Below are 21,918 nucleotides of genomic sequence, written 5' to 3'. Positions count from 1 at the left end.
AAGAATAAACAGTGAGGAAAAATGACTATAGCTATAACAGAAGGGAAAGAAGGGGAAGATGCAATAACCTAATGAATGACATATAAATAGAACAGGGAACATAACCTAATGAATAATATAGAAGAAATAGGACAGGAAACATAACCTAATGAATGCTATAGGAACAGAACAGGGCACATAATCTAATGAATGATATAGGAACATAACAGGGCACATAACCTAATGAATGATATAGGAATAGCACAGGAAACATAACCTAATGAATGATATAGGAACAGAACAGGGGACATAACCTAATGAATGATATAGAAGAAATAGGACAGGAAACATAACCTAATGAATGATATAGGAACAGAACAGGGGACATAACCTAATGAATGATATAGGAACAGAACAGGGGACATAACCTAATGAATGATATAGGAACAGAACAGGGGACATAACCTAATGAATGATATAGGAACAGAACAGGGAACATAACCTAATGAATGATATAGAAGAAAGAGAACAGGGAACATAACCTAATGAATAATATAGGAATAGCACAGGAAACATAACCTAATGAATGATATAGGAACAGAACAGGGGACATAATCTAATGAATGATATAGAAGAAATAGGACAGGAAACATAACCTAATGAATGATATAGGAACAGAACAGGGGACATAACCTAATGAATGATATAGGAACAGAACAGGGGACATAACCTAATGAATGTTATAGGAACAGAACAGGGGACATAACCTAATGAATGAAATAGGAACAGAACAGGGGACATAACCTATTGCATGATATAATAAACTGGATGGGAAACATAACCTAATGAATGATATAGGAACAGAACAGGGGACATAACCTAATGAATGATATAGGAACAGAACAGGGGACATAACCTAATGAATGTTATAGGAATAGAACAGGGGACATAACCTAATGAATGAAATAGGAACAGAACAGGGGACATAACCTATTGCATGATATAATAAACTGGATGGGAAACATAACCTAATGAATGATATAGGAACAGAACAGGGGCCACAACCTAATGAATGTTATTGTAACAGAACAAGAGATATAACCTAATGAATGATATTCAGGGGACATAATTTAACAGAGTCTTTAATATGTATATGTAGCAAATCGGAAGAGTACAGTAAAAAAATGGAAGACATTTCATGTTGTGCTGCACTCCCAAAAGGATCAGCCTTAGTAACTGCAGGGCCCAATTTGGGACATGTTTGGTGGCCCAACGCCATACCCACTCATCACCCAGTCACTCCCAAAACTTCTTGCCACCCCTATCAAGTTTCCCTTCCAGTTTAAGCAGGGTCTTATGTAATAATCATGGTGTAAATTTCTGTCTGCCCATGTAGTCATTAAGACTGACGTTAAATGTAGACAAATTAGTAGTTTGTTTGACCTGTTGTAGCAACTTATTTCATAAGCCTGGAATATGTTGTGTTAGGAACCTATCCATCCAACTAGTCTGGTTTGTTTTGGTGCAGGTTTAGGTCTGTAGTGTGGGTATTTGTAGAGACATTGATTTTGCAAAGATATAGGAGGCCAAATAGTATTGGGTCTTTTATGGCTGAAAAAGCTAGATACAGCTCACCTCTGAGCAGAGGGTGGGCTATCAAGTATAAGGAGTACTGTACTAATCTTTCAGGATAGTTTAAGGATTTAAGACCATTCATTTTCTTGGTTAGATACCTTTGGGGCATTTCCTGATGAGCGATATGCTTGGATTTGTACACACCAAAAGGGTACGGTATTCACTGATGGTACTGCTAAGGGAAGAATACAGGTGTAAGATGACATCTTTGGCTTTTTTAACAAACTTTATTCCATAAAACTACAAGCATTTAATAATATCCACTGGTAACAAACTAAATTACTTATTTGGCTGTTGAATATATTCCTTAGTAATTAACTGGGCTAGATAGAAGGATTTCCTAACTATTGTAGAAACATGATCAAATGTGACAGATTTGGCCACATAAGTACCGAGGTTTCTTATAACATTCTTTGTCTGAAGAGGAGTACCATTTATAATAAGTGAGGTGGGAACAGCTTTTTTTGCCAATTACTACCACGCTGCCATTTTTTTGTTTGTTTTTTTCAGAGTACTTTAGACCATTTACAGCACACCAGGTATGTGCACGTTCTGACCCTGCTGGAGCACTTTAGTATTTATTTATTCATTTATTTATACTTTATTCACCGGTTCCACTAGGAGAATGGTATCTCTTTAATGGAGACACCAGTATATATCTGCACTGCAGACAAGAGGCACATAGGTACCTATTTGCCTAAATAAACAATTATTGTCCATAATAACTTTGGATTCCAAAAATTTTTAAATGAACTTCCTTTTTTGTAGATAACAAGCCTACCACATCAATGCTCATTTCAGTCACTGTAGTTAAATAAGTGAAAATCCCCTCATTGGTTGGATATGATTTCTAAGTTGTCATCGCAAATTGAACTCACCCTGTTGTTCCCTTGTCAGGAATGGTGTGGCAATAGGTGTGGCCTGTGTTACTCCCCCCCCCCTATCCATTTATTTGCCAGTGTCAAGAATGAGACAATTAAAAAGAGGGAAACAGGTTTTTACAGACCACTTTTCAGGGGTTACTGGGAGTAATAGTAAGGAAATACCCCCCAGATGTTCACTGATTTTAACTTTTAATATTGATAGTAACCATATTAAGAAAGTAGTGGAGAAAAATTGGGTATTTTTTTCAACTAATAAGGAGCTTTTGAGTATTGTTAATGACAAACTCCATGTGGTCTACAAAAAAGGAAGATCATTTAAAATTTTGTTGGAATTGCAAGCTATTATGGAGAATAATTAAATCATACAATATTTAGATGTATGAAGAACATTTTTTTAAAAAGTAAAGACTAACATGTTATTAGATTTATTTGTGTTTTTAATGATTTTAGACTATTTAAACTGCTTTAGAGAAGTATGCAGTTTTATGTCTTGGGAGTGGGATTATTGCTTGCATCAAGAGGGTCTGTCTCTTTAAATTCAAGCCTTTTTGTGACTAGTTTATTTGTATTGCTGCAGATTGCTGGGTAACAGTTTAATGGGGTTGGTGTTAAGATTGCCTAGTTCTGAAGAAGTCCCATCTTTTTGGGATGAAAGTGCTTAACTGTTTTACTATGGCTTTGTTGGATTTTATAAATTTTTGGATTCTTTTTGGTATGTTTTATTGCCAGACTTCTTCGTGACTTTGTTGCGGTGTATGTTGCTGCTATTTTAGAAATGGCATTAGGTATAACACATAATACAGAAGAGAAAATTATGCAAATTGTAAAAAAATATACTAACATATTTTTAATGGACAGAGAATAAAAACCAATAAGAAATGGAAAGTATGTACTTTTTCTGATAAAGACAATAAGGAGCTGGAAAAGGAAATCATGATGTAGGAATTATAAAATGTATTAAAAGTAGTTAACTTAGAATCAGCAGCAGGTCCAGATGGAACAGAATATGGGATGTATACTAATATGACAGATTAAAAAAAATGTTTTTAAGGGTATTACATGAATGGCTAGATAGAACATTTTTGCACAAAGAATTGAGTAGTGGTATAGTCAAACTTGTATGGAAAAAAGGTGATTAATGTGAGATACAGAATTGCAAACCAAGAGTATTAAATAACATGGACTGTTATACTAGTATAACAGTAAAAATAGTTCAAGAATTGTTACTGATAATTAGGGAATTAGTAGATTATATAGTATATAGAAATGCTCAAGCAAAAATAATGGTAGGGAATTTAAGTAAAGCTTTTGATTCAATTCAGCATAATGTATTATGGGAAATATTGGAAGCATACAACATAAGTGAAAACACAAAAAGCATTTGCATTACAGCATATAGGTTTACTATAGATAAGGCATTAGTAAACAGTTGGTTACGTGAATATATACTGCTTGAGAAAGGTGTAAGGCAAGGGTGTCATTGAGTGGTATAGTATTTGTGTTAGTAAGGAATGTGATTTCAATACACATTAATAAAGAAATGGGAAGCATGAGTTCTACTTCTAATGAAAGGATAAAGATGCAAATTTTGTTAACATATGCAGATTATATTATTCTTTTTGCAAAAGACAGAACAAGAATACGTTTAGTGATAAAGTATTTATAAGAGGAATTACAGGTAATAGGATTTTCTATAAATTAAGACAAACCTCAAGGATTAACTTTTGAAGGTATGATAGAAGGCATTGAATTTAATATGACAAAGATAAAAATGCTTGGAATATGTTTTGGGAAGCAAGAAAATACAGAGATGATATAGAAAGACAAATTAGAACTAATTAAAAATACTTTTCTGTTTTGGAAATCTTTTAGACTATTTTTTAAGAAAACTATATTTAATTAATTTAATTTTACTATCTAGAATTACTTATTTAGCAAGTGTCTTCAGTACTCATATATATCATTTTTTTATTTTATTTGGGGTTCTACATTGAACCCAGTTAAAAAGGGGGGGGGTTGTATGTTAACAAGGAAGAAGGAGGCCTAGGTGTGATAACTCAATAGTTTATACAGCTTCTTTACATTTATATAGAGTAATGAAACATTTAAAGGACAATAATATTTTCCTTTTAATACAGATATTAAAACTGAAATAAAATGGAATAGGTGATGTTTTCAGTTTTAAAAGAAAGAGAATATGTTATAATAATGAAATACAAGATTATCCAGATAAAATTACACTTTGGAAAATAAATGCTAACAAGATTGAAAACAAGAAGAAACTACAGTATAATAATATGGAAAAGTATTTCCGTATCTATCAATGGAAACAGTAGCACAAAGAAAAAAACAGTGTAATTAAAGCAAGAATAGGAAGATGTAAAGACATGTCGGAGTGTCCAGATTTCTTATGGAGTTTCACAATACAAAAACTACTAGTGAAGGCGAATATGCCCTCAAAAGTAAAAAGGATAGAAATTGCCTTTGTTGTAATGAATTTGAAACTAGTAAATATGTTTTTTAGGGCTTAGAAGAGTTAAAACTTTATAGAAGGAGATTTTGAATTTGAACTATTTGCAGAGTTTCACAGAAGTAAAGAAATTATGGACATGACTGAATTTGGGTATTATAAGAACAAAAGTAGAAACTATATAAAAAGAATTGATAAAAATGTTTTGTATAATACTGTTGATTTGGAATCAAAGAGTAAAGGAAATTATATTTAATGAAAAATGGAATTCAGTTATGATGTTAAAAATATAAGGTTTTGGTTATGGAAGTTGGTGTGGGAGTCAAAGAAAGAAATGATTACTGCTTTTGAAGAAGGTATAAGAGGAACTTATGTTGCTTTGTGTGGAAATAATGTATATATGTAGCATAAATTATGTACATGGAATGCAAATATGTATTATTTTAAAATAAAGGACCCCTACTCTTTTCGATAAGTGTTGAGTTACCACAAAATCACATAGATGGTATTTAAGTTTAACATTTAATTTAAAGAATGATATCAGTGTATCATTAGTATCAATGGATAAGAGGATAACACTACCCAGCTTGTAGTCATCAACCATCTTGGTCAACTACACTTCCAGGATTTTGGCTTAGATGTCTAAAAAATAAATTCTAAGCAGGATAGGGCCTAACATGTTCCCTGTGGAATGCCACTTACTATAATTTTACATTCAAAGAGTATACAAGCAACTTTCACAACCTGGAATCTACTGGACAGCCAACAAACACCATATAAACAGGAGAATCACCTGGAAATAAAATCCACTTCAGATCCACAATAAAACCAGTAAAGTGAAGCCCAACTCCAGAAAGAAACTGCACCAGTCCAATGTAAGTGAAATAACTTATTTCACTTCTATTAGACTGATGCAGTTTCTTCCTGGAGCTGGGCATTGTTTTACTGGATTTATTGTAGTTTTGAATCTATATGCCAAGGTAGTATGGCAGTAGCATTGTTACCTCACAGCAAGAGGTTCTCCCGTTCAATTCTCAGCTTGGCTTGGGAGTGCCTTATGTGTGGAGTCTGCATGTCCTCCCCGCGGTTGGGTAGCATTCGAAAGACATGCGTGCGTAAATGGGCATGCCTTCGTTGAAGGTTGGGCGTTGAGCTGGCACCTCGGCATTTCATAAAAAAATCTACTGCCAATCATTAGCGGACCGGAGTTCCGCTCTGGTGACCCCTTAGCGGGAAAAAGCAGAAAGACAAATAACATTGTAGTTTTGAATCGGCTAGATAGCCAACTTGCAATCAAGAAGACAATATAGAGTTTTACCCTTAGATTTAGTTGTTCGATAATTCCAGCAAGGGGGAATAATATCAAAAGCCTTGACCTGGCCAGGATAATCAGTGTACACAGAATGACTACTGTCAACAGCCTCTTTAACTTTTTCAAAGAAGCTTACTAGGTTCAAGAGGAAGAACCTGGCCTTCCCAAAACCAAACTGTATGGAGTCTAGTTCATTTACTTGCCCATGTCTGCATAAATGAGTTTTGCTATGACACATTATATGGCTTTTCTTATACTGCCATTGAAGGCTTACCTGGGTTTGTTGTGGGGCCACCCTTGCATAGGGGAGTCACAGTGGTTGTCCTCCAGGCATCAAGTACAAACTTTGTAGACAGGCTGAAGATGAATAATTTAAGCAATGTTGTCTGGCCCTACGGAAGTATTATTTTTAGTCTTTCACATGGATGCTAAGACTTGTAAGATGACTTTAGGGCAAATTAAATTTTCAGGGATAGTGGAGGCAACAATGTGGGTAGGTGAGGTAAAGTAAGCACTAAATGTGTCTGCTCATATATTGGTTATATTTTTGGGATCAGGGTGTGTGATATTATTATGAATGAGCTTGGTGCATTGTTAAATGTTATCCTTAAGTTTCTGACATAGCTGAAGAAAGCGTTATATTTTCCTTTTGCATTTGTGGATACCTTACATTTGTATTCTGCTTTCCATTTTCTAATAGTACTTTTATGACACTTAGTGCACAAGCACAAAAAATTGTACTGATGAAACTTAAAATCTTATCCAGCACAAATCTTTAGTTTTGTTTAACAACCTTAGCCTTGAAAACTTGGAACAAACTAACAATGACAATGAAAAAATTGGAAGCTTAACAATGACCCACTTACTGAAATAACTGTCCAGTAACTATAGCAACCCTTTTGATTTTAATCATTTCACTATAACACTCTATAGTATCCTGAAGAATATGGGTCAGCTTATTCTTAGGTTAACTCTGTATGACACTGAAGGATGAGGCTTACTCTATAAACTCCAGCCTCCTGATGGTTAAATTATCACTACAGTATATCAGAAATAACAAAACTCTTACCTGACATGCCACTTCCAAAAACTAGTGTAATGCAAGGGACTATTCTACTAGCAGTGTGACCAATGGTCAGTATACAGCATTCAGAGGCATCAAAGGAAGTGTATATTCTGTGTAGCATAACACATTGGAAATCAGCAACTCTGATTATAATGGCAACATGTCCCAACCCATACTATGCTGCTGCTTTGTGGTTTCTGACATCATAGCTATACCCATTAAACTCCTTTGAATAACTTATGTATGTATGTATCTGTTTGCTTGCTTGTTTGTTAATCATGGTAAAACACTGATCTGTACAGATCCTTTTCAAAAACCTAGTGAAATAAAAGCCACATGCGTAATAACTGTATTACGTATATGATTGAATGACACATTCCCCTTTCAAAACACAGAAGTATGGGTCTATATGACATCATAGAGTCACTAATAATTGAATGCCTCTTTGTCGAACAACTATTTAGAAAAAGAACTATTCATCAAGGAAACTTTTCAGCGAAAACTTTCCTAGGGCAAACTTATGGTAGTCCACCCTAGCGACTGAAGAAAAAAACAAAAAAACTTAACAACTACGCAAGTGGGGGTCTGTGCCCCCCACAACCCCCAACTAAACATACCAAATTCAAGATTGCACTATAGCGGGGAAAAGGGCAAATTCCAGATGGTGGCCAACCATTGTTTTGCCCTAGGAAAGTTTTCACTGAAACGTTTCTTTGATGAATAGTTCTTTTGCTGAATAGTTCTTCGACGAAAAGGCATTTGATTATTAGTGATTCGATGATGTGGTATAGACCCTACAATTATTACCTCCCTTCCCTTGTCTTGGGATTATCAATGCAAAACGCAATGGTCAGAGAGCAGAATGTCTAGCTTTGCCCCACCGCAGGAACAGAAGTACCAATCACACAGCTCTTAGCTGCACAGTGAGGGTAATGTATCTACCCAACCAAGAGCAAAACGTCATCTGAAACTATATATTTTACACTGTCATATTAAGTGCATTTACTCCTCAGTATGGATCACAAATATAACTTAGTATGTCCACACCACTGTGTAAAAGGGTTTTCCCAGCAATTTTTATCTATAACATGGCCATTCTTATATTCTATTACAATGCCCACTGTTGCCCAGCTGATTACTTTGAGCAGTTTCAATGAATCACTGAATGGTCAAAAGGCATGAAACACAGGACATTTGCTGCTTAGAAGAGGACAGCACCAAATGGTTGCTAAACCAAAGAGGCCAAGATCTTATATCTCATGGCAGAATACAGGAACATAGAGCATTACTAACCAAGTCATCATGAACATTGTAAGATGTCCAGGCGTAGACAACTTCAAGCAGACACAAAAGTGTTTGTCCCTTAACAAAGCACTTAATAGTGGTCACCTCCCATACTGAGCGGGGCCATACATGATAATCCTGGTGTACATTTGTGTCTACCCATCCAATCGTCAAGGCTAGCTTTAAAGGTCACTAATGCAGTACTTTGCTTGACTTAGAGTATAACTTATTCCATAAACTGGGAATATATTGAGTTAGGAACATATTCCTTCAGTAAGTCTTGTTTATTTGTTGGTGTACATTTAGTTCCTTAGTCCAGATGTTGGTATAGAAAATGTAAAATGTGAAAAGAAAATAAGATGAATGAAAGGTATTGAATATATGCTAATGCTTTAACTTGTATTTGCTATATTATTCAAGCTCCTATGATAGGCTCATAAGTAAATACTAGGCTAGCTGTCATGAAAAGTTATTTTACACCTTGCCAAAAAGTCAGAATCAAACCTTGTATCCTGTGTTTATGAGATGAAGACCTTAACTATTATGACAAACCTGCTTTACCTAAAGGAGTCATATTTTAAAGGGTAATTTGTATCCTGCAGACAGATTCATACGCACGTGCTAAGCTAGCTGTTTTGAGGGCTATTTTACACCAATCTAATTTCCCTTTCAAAGGTGAGATTCAAACCCTGTACCTTGTGACTGTGAGGTAAACAACTCCACCATTATGTCAACCCTAACCCCTTAAATGCAATCAAGAACCATTGGTAAGTACTAGAGTAGCTGCCCTCATGGACCATTTTAACCCTAGCTTATATCCCTTTCAAAAGTGAGAGTCAAACCCTGTACCTTATGTCTGTGAAGTAAATACCTTAACCATTATACCATCCCACTCATGCTCTCGGAATTGCTGCACACACTCTTAAGCTATTCCATTTAGTACACAAGGAACAGTACTGGCTGCTGGATCTCACTTCCCCAGTCTGAATAATCAGAGTGCTTCTTGTACCCAAGATGTTGTGGAAGCTATGATGTCTAACCACATACATGTCCTACTTCTAAATCTTTTACTGAAGGCTTGTAGTATGAAGTTTGATGATAGCATTTTATTACAAAATCATCAACAATCTCAGTCACATGATGTTTATATTCACTGCATTAACTGCTGAGCTTGAGATCTTCCAATGTTCTACAGCTTGTAGATAACTGTGACATTTAAGCTGGTGAAAATGCAGTTATTTCTCTGAAGCATTTTCCTCCCCTACCTGAGGTATTTCAGTGCCAGGCTGTTGAAGGAGCTTGACAGTCCGCCCACCTGCTGTTCGCTGATTTCTACCATCATGCCAGGTGAAGCTACACTGGGCATCTCGTTGTAACCTGTAGTTCAGGTCTTCTGCTGATACTGTGTGTTCCAGAAGGTTACGGCAGAAAGTGAAGTGTGCAGATGCTAGAGTGAAAAAGAAAAGCAATAAAACAAGTTACCAATCTGCACATTTATGATAGTAAAACTAACCAAATACAGTAATGTTTCTAAGAAAAAAAGGATGTGAGAAGCCAAAGAATTTTTTGCTTAACCTCTTATGTCTCCTAATGAAACAGCTAACTGTATTGTATGTGTTACTAGAGTGCAAAAAAATAAAAAACCTTCTTCATATCTGTTGCACAATAAAATAATGTCCTTCCTTGGAAAAACCTTCAACATGATGCTAACTATGCCAAGATGGACTTGATTGACCGCAGATGATCACACACCTCCAGTTGGAAGTCCCTCCTCTTTTTTCAGTACAGAATGTGTAACAATACAGATCAACAGAGAACTTCTGTCAGCAGTACTTACATGTCCACAGTCTGCCACAACACAAAATCCACTGGTAAATCTACATAGGACTGTCATAAGTAATTAACAACAGCTTTAGTCCCCAGCTTTGATGACAGTTAGAGCTATCACAAGGGCTGACCAGGTTAGAAAGTATTGAGAACTACATTGCATTTTTTCGGAGGGGGTCTATAAGAACTGATGGTGCACAAAGAAAAAAACAACTGGAGGATGCCTCTGGTACTGTCATTTGACATACCATCACTATGGGAACGGAGGCTGAACAATGTTTCTAGCTATACATCCTGTGAATTTAAGTTAGAAAAGTGGAGAAACTGCTGCCCTGGACTGCCCAAAGACTAGTTACACCAAGCTATCACCATAACTGTCAGACACAAATTTACAGACCGCTGTGTGTTGTCTGGCTACCTCATCAGAACAACACACATTTGGCTTGTGAGGCTTCAGTGCTGCAGAAAGACATGTCTTGGTGAGGGGATGGGGGATGTACTGTGAATTTTATTCACAGAACAGAGCAAGTTGGAAGGGCAAGTGGGCTGATAAGACAATGACAAATGGGCTTGAATTACAGCACGTATAAATTCTAAGCACTATCGTTTCACTCATTGAACTGCCACTCTTTTCTCTTTCATAAAAAACGTGGCTCATAATGATGGCAAAGTGTGCGCTCTGCCTATTTTGATCCTGCATTTCCCTAAAATAAAATGCATTGCTCACTCAATATTCACTCTGTCAGGTGCTCTAGACCTAGTGGGTAGGTAGAAGCCATCAATTTACCATGTTTTCTTGTTTACACCTATTCACAGCTCCATACCTGCAGCAGTGTGGGCATCTTCCTCTGTGCCCCAATCTACTTTCGCAGGAAGAATAGGATTTCTGTCACCCTTTAGTCCCTTCCTTTCTCTCAGCAATAAACTGCTTAAACACTGCAGGGTAAATTTCTGCTACTGGGTAATGAGAGCTACTCAGACAAATTTTATTTGAACAGAAAGAGTGTTTCTGCCTCCAAGGCTGTCATTTAATGCAATTTTAAGAAATAGCACTAAGTGCATCAAATACAACAGTCTATTCTCTTTGCTTCTGCACTGGATCTCTTCAAAAGTCAAGACTTGTTTCTGCTGTGAGTCAGCGCATATCTTTTATAAGAACTGGACTCATTGAACAGTAATAAAAATAAAGACATTATTTCTTTTCTGTTTCTAAAACACCCACCCTCTCCAGTTAAACTAGTTTGCTCTCGATTTCCATTTCCAGCATGTGTGACTGAATGGACGCTTTCTGGATAGTGGGGTAGAAACAGTGACTGAATTGACAAGCATAGCTCAGTAACGCTGACAAAACCTAATTCTTCCTATTGAGGTCTTCCTATCAGGTATTTGTATGACAGGGTTTCAGCTGCTGTTAATACCACACCCTTCCCTATAACAAATTCCACAAGGTTAAGGCTGCAGCCACCCCACACCTGCAAATGTGTGGGATTTGTTTTCTCTGTTTTATTATATGACAAGAGCAATGTTTATTTGACTGATTCTTTCACTTCAACCTTGTTTCAAGCAATTAAAACTTGATTAAGCCCTTATTTAAGATTCCATCATTTCTTTCCTGGGTGACTTTTAATGCTCTATGTGGCTCAGTGTTGTATACCTCAGAGCACACACTAACACCTAGACTGCTAACTGGAATGCATAAATAAGCAAATTCTAACATGGAAAAGAGGGCGGTAAAATAGCATTTCATGAAAAAGTTTCATTAAGGGCTACCTCAATCCTTTCAGGAAGTGTTTGGAGGGTAGAATGATACCCATGGACTGCATGGTGCAATAGCAATGGTGAACGCACACTACCTGCTTGTGTAAAGTGCAGAAAACTCTAAATGAAAGACAGAGTAGTTGCAATGCAATGGAATGCTTTGGGGCTTGTAACATAACTCTGTGGATGAGAGTAGAGCCCAAATGCCATACGCCAGGAAAGAAAAAAGTGTCAAGCATTCCCTGGAAATTTTCTTTTTTCCTTTGGAGGACACAAAAGTAAACTTGTATGACTTGCTTCTAACAGAGGCCAAGGGTTCATTCAAAAGCTTACTGTACTTACTAAGAAAGAGTGCACTAAAACTAGTTGAAAATAATGTTTACAAGTCTGATATTTGTCCCACATTGGATGTTATTGGCTCTGTACTGATTATTACAATGCTCCAACAATTGCTCATTTGGAGATTCTTACTCATGGTGTCACAGCCCTAATTAGCTAAGTAATAATTTGTGTGAATCTTACTGGGATTGAAAGAGCAATGTCAAGTTGTCCCCTGTTAACTTACCTGGCAGCTCCCCAAACACACATATATCAGTATGTAAGCAAATAAAAAGATACACAATGACAGTGTCAAAACAATGACATGATTATCCATGCAAAACGTGGAGCTACTTCCACAGAAAGGATGTGACAATCAGCACAGTCTTGGTACGGTGTCACCCATGGAGGAGTGACTCAGTGCAGAATGTATGTAAACTGAAAAGTAGTACCTAACACTTTCCTTGACAGTCCACTCAACACCATGTTATTGAAAAGCAAACCAACTGCAAGCATAATGAGCAACTCACTTTGAATGATTGTTTTTTACTGTGTAGGGTAAACCCTACGCAAACCTCTCAAATGTCCAGATTTTCACAAAAAGTCCAGATTTTTACCTCATATTTTGGTCTGGCAAATATCTGAGAATTGAAATGACTAAATAATGACATACATCTGAGGTTTAGACTTCATAGACTTCAGAGAATGCATGATAACCAAAACCCTTTATGCTAACAACTTTCTAAATTTATAAGAGCAATATTTAAAAGCTGATCTTATTTTTGGGTGTTTGTTCCCCCATTATATTTGGCTTTGTCCAGATTTCTTGGTTAAGAGATTGAGAGGTATGGCCTTACAGCCTAATGTAAGAAGCTTTGTTACCTGCTCCCCCAGAATTACATAATCACACTTGAAGTCTTTGTACCTCAGGACTGTTATGGCAAGCCTACTGCAATGACCACTGTAGATGAATGAATGTTTCCTCAAATTAATATTTTTAAGCACCAGGCCATCAGGCTTCCTATGCTGGTCATCCTTTGAGAAACACACTATAACTAAGTACAACATGTGGCTATTTCCTTCCATGTTAATTAGATACTGATAATGTGTTGTGCTGAATGCTGGAATCCCCAAGCAACAATACTTCCTACCCCTCATAGTATACTGTATACAACACACTATAACTGGGTATAGCAAATTGAGTACAAAGTATTACAATTGAATACCATAGGCTATGACTGGATGTAGCCCTCTATTATTGAGTACAGCATGCAGTAACTGAATACAACACACTGTGAATGGCTATAACACATTATGACTGAGTACAATGCATTGTGAATGGCTACAATGCACTGTGAATAGGTATAATACATTTTGCCTAGTTATACAACACACTATGACTAAATACAATGCACTGTGAATGGCTATAAGACATTATGATTGGGTATACAACAAACTATAAATGCAACACACTGTGACTGGTTATACAACACATTATCACTGAGTATAGTGCACTGCAACAGGGCACAACATACTACGAGGGAGCACAATACACTACAACTCTGCACAAAACATGACTGAACACACTACATCTTTCTTTCAGCTAGACACATTTCTCAACTTAAGATATTTCAGACTGATACGTAGCCCCATGGCATAGAGCGATTAAGCCCTCTACTGTGCCCCAGACAACCTGGGTTTGACTAGTGGCACACGCTCTGAAGGTGCCATGCAGGGAAGGATAGAAGTGAGTGATCAATGTCAGCTCGTCCATCTTGGGGAGAAACTGTCTGAGCTCATTGCAATCACAGCATTAAGAACTTGACAAATTATTTGCTCTGAATGAGCACTGCATAACCTGGTCAGGAAGTTGTGCATGTCAGAAAGCACATTCACCTCCTAAAGGCAGCAATTTCTAAGCTTGCAAGGCTACTGCAGGGTGTTGGGGATACAGCACACCCCCTGACAGTAGCATGACACTGTACAAGTGTCCTCAATCTCCACAGATGTGAGTCAGGTTGAGGACAGAGGATGCTAGGGCGGGTCTTTTACACCCAGTGAACAAGGATATGAGCTGGAGTTGCTGATGGTCCACACTGGTGTGGAGAGTAAAATATAAAAAGGGCATTTAAGCATTGATTGTACAACACAACTTTATCCAGTCCTGAATGAGACCAAGTAAGGACTAGGAGTGAGACAAAAGCCTCACTAATGCACACATATAGCACCGATGTAACAACTTGGCAGGGCCCAAAGAAGAAAAAAATGGATAATTTTAACACTGTAAAGCATACTTCTCGAGTGTACCTAATTACAAGGAACGTACTTCGTTTGAAGTCTTAAAAAGCTCATGTTCCTGGAAGTTCCACATTGAAAGGGTCTGTCACACATTCAGTGTTAGGAATTTTTTCAACTGATATCCATAGTAACTAGAAGTTAATCATATTAATTCATTGAAAGATCTTTTTCATGAGTAAAGCCAGCATATTTTGATCATCCTGTGACCATTCTAGTTGAAGCTGTTAGTAAGCCATTAGTATGTGTTCCACATTTTGCCCATTTGTTCCACATTATGAGGGCTAGTGTTCCTCATTTTAGAGATGGAAAGTTGAGAGCTATGCTGTAAAGTCTGGCAGAGATACTATATAAAGTCTAAGTAAACTTAAAAAAGGGTCTTTTTTCTATGCAATGTGCTGTCATTAGCCTCCACTACCTTTCACTCCCTTCCCTTGTGATGTATTAACTATTTCTTTCACTTCATAATATTTTAAAAATGACCTTTACCCTTTCCACTGCAGTGGTGGTGCTGTGGTAGCGTTGTCGCCTCACAGTAAGACGTTGTCCCATTCGATTCTCAGCTAGAGCGTCTACTGTGTGGAGACATGCATGAATGGGCATACCTTCATTGAAGGTTGTGCATCAGAGCTGGCAACTCGGCATGTAAAAATCTACTGCCAATCATTAGCGGACCGGAGTTCCGCTGTGGCGATCCCTAACCGGGAAAAGCCGAAAGACACAACAACAACCTTTACCCTTTCCAACACACATCTAGTCCTTTACAAATATGACAGGGAAATACAGTGAAAAAAAAGTTTCTGAAATCTTGATTTGGCTCTCTGCACTCTTCCTTCATGAACCTGATGGGCCATATTTCAGTAATGTAGTAAAAATGTATGTATGGTGTGCCCTAAAAAGTACCCACAAAGGAATTTCTTGAAGAAACAATACACCTCTTTAGTTATGATACCTCATATTGAGTCAGTTTCCACTGATGGACCTTTTCATAGAAACCTGCTCCTCCCCCCAGAATAATAAATAAATTGACAATCCTGGGTGAATTTGATGAGCAACACTAGGGGGCCAGTACCCAACACCCTCCTACTTAGTATAACAACTCACATAAAACACAGCCTTTGTGAAGTTAACCAGTTTTGCTAGAAATGTCTGGAAATAGACTTAGTGAAACAATAGATGATTTTTCTCACGTGGCATTACCTCTCAGTGATAACACAAGTTTAACTGCAGTAGTCTACAGACAGTATTAGTAGTCCAGTCACCTACTCAACATTTGATTTTTTTCTCAAAGTAATACCTTAAGTCAATTCAAATATGTTCTTCTCACAAAAGTAACCAAATGCCAAATGTGTATTTTAACAGTATAGAACATAATAATTAATGAGATGCTTTACCATCAGCTTTATGTACTTTTCATCATATAACTTTTCGTTATCAGAACACCATAACTAGGTACTGCTCTATTTATAATGTCTCATTTCCATACCTTTATTTATTCTGTCATTTAAGTAACCAAGCACACAAACATTGAAAAAAAAACCCAGTAAAAAAGCAAATGCTGCTCCGAATCCACAAACAAACAGTCCTTTAATAATCCGTGTAAGCGCTTTTGTTTCCAATAGTTACAGAAACATCATCAGTTAAAATGTACTACATCATTTCCTTTTAAATAAAAAAGGGACCAAAACCTACAAATAATTAATTAATTAAACAAGAAAAAAATAAATCCAATATTTTTATAAATATTTACGAATATAAGATCATGTTAAACTTAAATCCATATAACTTACAATATATGCATTTATTAAAAAACTCTAAGTAATGAATTGCATACTGCAAATACAGAACATATTAAATAGATTAAAAACCAAAATGTTATGTGCTTTTTGCATTCAGAATTGAACTCATACAACACCAGCTTTTAACTTTAAAATGGGCTTGATGGATATTATGATCATTAAGTCCTGCGGGAATGGTAGCATTTAAATAAATTTGCCAAAATAATTCTTGTTTCTCCACCATAGTCTTCCAGTCGCCCCCTCTTTCAAGTACAGTTACCTTTTCTAAAATAACAAATTGAAATTTTTTAAAACCAGAAGAAATAAATGGAATATTTGTAAAGGGCATTACTCATGTTTTTACTTCTGACAGCATATAGCTGTTCGTAGATTCTTGTACGCAGGGGACCATTAGTTTTGCCAATATAAAATACAGGACAAGGGGCACAAAAACAAATGTACACTACTCCCTTAGTGTTACAGTCAAATCTTCCTTTGACAGTAAGCAATTCAGGCAAACCATGTAGCAGAAAACTACTTACTTCCAAGATGTACCTGCATTGTCGGCATGCCCCACATTTTTTCATACCACAACCACTAGTATGACCTCCCATCACCTGTTTATTAAATTCAAAAAGATGCTTTTAAAGTTTTTATAGTTTTTATAAACAAATTTTGGTTCTAAGCCCAACCTGTCCGTAAGCCCTAAAGATCCAAAAACAGTTGCCCAATGTTTCTTAATCATATCCTGTAGTACATGAGTACTTATGTCGTATTGAAAAACAAATACGTGTGAAGAATCATGACCTCCAAGGCCCATGCTGTTAACAGGGTTGCTAGAATCAACCAAACCACCTCTCAAGTTGTTATTGTGTAAAAGGGGGCCATACTTCAGACTCTGATTTTCTTTAACGTATTAAATGGTGTTGCCCAGTAACTCTCTAGGATATCCCCTTTCCAAAAACATACCTAATAATTTATTGATTTCTGCTTCAACTACTTCTCCATTAGATAACAGTCTACTTATAATTACTTGACTCTTGACAAGATTCTTTTTTTGCCAAAGTAAATGTTGACTAGAAAAATGTACGTATGCATTGGAAGAAGTGTGTTTCCTATATATGTTGAATTTATATCTAGAATCTTCAAGTTTTTATAAAGCGTCACATCCAAAAAAATCAGTTAAAGTATTGTGGTACTGATAAGTAAACTCAAGGAAGTCAGTAGGGTGATTGAGGAAAACAATAACATTTTCCATTTCCTCAATGCTTCCTTTCCACAAAACAACTATATTATCCAGGAATCTGAGGTACAGCCCTAACATAGATGCAAATTCTAAATTTAGGACCAGACTCGTTTCTCAAAACCACAAGACCACATTGGCAAAGACCCCATCGCCACACCAGTATGCTGTTTATAGCATTCCCCCTCAAAATATACAAAATTGTTCTTCAGCCCTAACTCCATACATTGGTGAATAAGGCTAACCTCATTATTGTCAAATTTAATCCTTTAAATAAAGCCTGATGGAACCATTCCAAACCAATATTGTGGGGAATAACTGAAAAAAAAGGTCTTTAACATTAATGGTCACAAATGCTGCTTCAGGCATAAACAGAAGTCCTGAAATTACATTCAAAAAATGCCATGAATCCTTTAAGATGTGAAGCTTGTTTGCAAAAAAGGTTTTAAGCTTATTATCTATGAATTTTGCCAAAGGTTCGGTCTTCAACCCAGCAGGTGCCACTATTGGCCTCAATGGGGGATCAATGACTGATTTATGAATTTTTGGAATCCAAAAAATTCCTGGAATCCTTCTTTTGCACACAGTCAAAAATACTCTAGTGTGAGGGGGTACATCAAATGTAATGAAAATGTCCTCCAAGATGAGGTCTATACCATGATATGCAATATTCACCTCATTTTGTGACACAGACACTAAAAAATTTCCATTGTGTAAGAATTCCATCATCTGAAAAATAGCTAATTCTATCCATAATAACCCCCCCCCCCCTTGTCAGGTTTCATGATCCGTATACTGGGATCATTCGCCAGTTTATACAAGAGGTCCTTTTCTTCACCAAGTAAGATTGTGAAATTTAAACCTCTTTGATTGGAACACCATTTTCTGATGGTATGTTCACATAACTGTTCGAAGAGATGAATACTGAGGAGCAAAGGGGGGTTAAAAGTACTCGATCTTCACATAGGTAAAACACCAGTACACAACTCGCCAGGAGGTAATACATTTCAAGTTCAGTTTCCTGGTAAATAGTTTCAATTCTGTTACCATATCCACACTGTTATGTTTATTAGATGGCACATATTTAAAGTCATGTTGAAACAAGGAGCCAAAAATGGGGGTAACCATGAGAGGTAAAAAAATATAAATCTTACATCCTTGGTAATCATAAATATTTTCTGTAGTAACAGGATCTCTAGTGTCATCTAATAGTAGCAACCACCACTTCTGATACTTTTTCCATTGAAAATTCCGAAAACCCTGTGTTTTCTGACCATAGTTCATAGTTGGAGGAACATCACCCTACTTTTCTTCTCTCTCCTGAATTCTTTTTGACCAACATGGGCCATTTTGGTCACTATTATCATTATTAAAGTCTGCACCCTCATTGTACTCACTGTTGTTACTGTTACCATTAAGGGGCCAGCACCACGTGGTGGTCAACGGTGCACATTTTTGTTGGTATAATCCTTAATGTCCCTTAATATTTTTTTTTCTGTTTTCTAGAGAAAATAATTCTCTTGTTCTGCCACTCTAGTGAAAATATGTTAAAATTCACCAGTATTGTCTTGAAACAACAAATCACTCTTTAACTGTATGTCCAGTTTCTTGATTTCCTCCTCAACAGCACCTAGGCTCTGCAAATTTTCTTTTATAATAATGTCCATTAACTCACAATCCAGTTTATCAAAGAAATCTAGTTGTTCATGATGACAAACTGACCTTAATACCACACAATTCAGGTACTTCCATTAGTTTAAATGACTTGTTTATATCTGTATGTAATTTTAACTTTTACAATTTCCTGCTTTATATGCATCCCAGGTTGTGGATGAAAAAGGTCCATTTCTGAGTCAGTTTTTCTATCCAGTTACCAAATAAAAATAAATAAATAAAGTCAGTAATGGAGAAGATGCTAAGTATAGAAGAAAACAGAATACACAGCCCTAGATCTGAAGACAACAAACTGAAGCAATGCTTGACTGGCAGACATCACCATCACACCATGCCAAACACTGTTGTTTGTACAACTACACAGATACAATTTAATGAAAACATCATAAACAAAATGTATAGCACTACTTCTGAAGGAAACAAAAAAAGTCTAAGAAGACAGGCTTGTATTCTCCTCAGGCATCATTTTCTGCTCTCTGGAACACAAAATAATATTCATAAAGCTGAGAGACATGTCTACAGGGTTTACAGTTACATGCTCAGCACTAGGAAGCTTGAGTTGAGCTATGCAAATCTCGCTTGTCAGCAGTCGAACTGTCATATAGTAGCATTACCAGCTGTTACAACTTGTCCCCCATTCTGGACACATTTTAGCACTTGTCCTGGGTCCAGAGTGGTTAGGAGATCAGCATTTGGTGGCATTTTTGTGTATGCCGATACTCGACATGTAGACTTTCAAGGAAAGGATGCAGTGATTGGTAGACTCGACCTCCTGAGTGTTGAGTTTTTAATAGTAAACCACCTATGGTACACACATACACACACACAAACACACACACACACACACACACACACACACACACACACACACACACACACACACACACACACACACACACACACACACAAGTACACCACACAAGCAGGATTATAGCTCATGTCACCTTCAGCCCATGTAAAATATTACTGTAAGTATATTTCTCAGAGCACTTGTAGGAATTAAGTCAGCATCAATAGCTCAATGGGTAGCACACTAGTTGTAGAAGACTGTGGATTCCATTCCCACACCAGGTACATGAGTTAATTTTTTTCCAGTACTGACACCACAGTGCAGCATAAGGAGGCTGCCGCACTCATGACCGTATTGACCTTTGGATGAGATGTTAAACCAAGGCCCCATCTGCCTGAGCTGGTGATAGCTCAGGTGGATATAAAAGATCCCACAGGACTTATTGAAAAGTATAGAGTACATTCACCAGTGCCCTTGCCAAATCTCCCCTAGTCAGTATGAATACCACTATAGGTCTTCCCTGAAAAGAGTGCGGCTAACCTAGTCAACAAAATGTAAATAAAAATAAATAGCTAGATAGATAAATCTTCCTCTCTGTTCATACCAGACCAATAACATCATTCCCCACCACAGCTAAACATACACTCCTTGCAATAACTTCAGCTGTTCTGGTAGTTCACTCACAATGTTTACTGCTTTTCTTAAAAAGAAGTATTTTGTAAACTCCTTTCTGAGCCTTTGTGTCTAGCACAGGGCTGTTTCCTTTTGTGCATTATCTTCTATATACCCTAAACAAGGTACTGATTAATAACATTCATTATTCCTCATTGTACCTGAGAATACTAGCCCCTGCTGTACTGGAGAACCTTCTGCATGACTAGACCCTACCATTTTCATTTAGAAGTAAGATTTTGGAGTTGACAGGGCTTCAAAATGTTAGACTTTTCTTATAGGTTCATAGGTTGGTACTAGGCTATCAGCCCTAGGGCCTATGCAAGCCTAGCCATAACAATTCCCTGGATATTTCTTCCCACAATATTTACTTCTCTGGGCCCCTGTCTAGCAGGGCGACTGACATGATCCCCGGAGTGAATTTCCTATCTCCCATCCAGTCATCAAGGTTCCTTTTGAAGAGGGCCAATGATGCACTCTACTTGACATGTATGGGCAGTCTATTCCAGAGTATGGGGAGTCTCTGGGTCAGGAACCTATCCCTCCAGCATGTTTTGTTCATTGTGATGACAAGGTTTAGATCCCTGGAGCGTGTGGCTCTGAGGGACTGGGATTTCTTTAAGTGGAGCATGTCCAACAGCTCAGGGTCTGACATGGCCTTGCATGTTAAGCAGAGATCACCTCTGAGTAGACGATATGCCACAGAGTATAGCTGGAGTTTTTTTAGATGGTCAGCATATGGCATCTGCTTTAGGCCTGTGATTCTTTTAGTGAGATATTTCTGTGGCCTTTCCAGCTATTGCAGATGTTTTGTGAAGTACATACCAAACGGGGCATTATACTCTATAATGGGTCTAATAAGGGATGAGTACAGTGGGACAATGTCCTCCTTTTTTCTGGATGAAAAGCCCTTAGTGATGAGGTGTGCCACAT

At 37.1% G+C, this 21,918-nt stretch overlaps 1 protein-coding gene across 1 annotated transcript in view; it reads right to left on the bottom strand.

Moving 5' to 3' along the window:
* The window catches only part of SAMD10 (sterile alpha motif domain containing 10), a 1,883,599-nt gene that overhangs the window by 1,194,446 nt on the left and 667,235 nt on the right, over positions 1–21,918 (bottom strand). The window contains exon 2 of the mRNA XM_044089888.1: positions 9,896–10,077. Coding sequence (XP_043945823.1) covers positions 9,896–10,077 — 182 coding nt within the window. The remainder of the gene's footprint in view (positions 1–9,895; positions 10,078–21,918) is intronic.

The sequence above is a fragment of the Protopterus annectens genome, chromosome 12.part0 (genome assembly GCF_019279795.1).
Source record: "Protopterus annectens isolate FY-2018-M chromosome 12.part0, PAN1.0, whole genome shotgun sequence".
Classification (NCBI taxonomy): domain Eukaryota; kingdom Metazoa; phylum Chordata; order Ceratodontiformes; family Protopteridae; genus Protopterus; species Protopterus annectens.
Note: the sequence above shows the minus strand (reverse complement) of the source record. Positions and strands in the feature narration are given on the sequence as shown.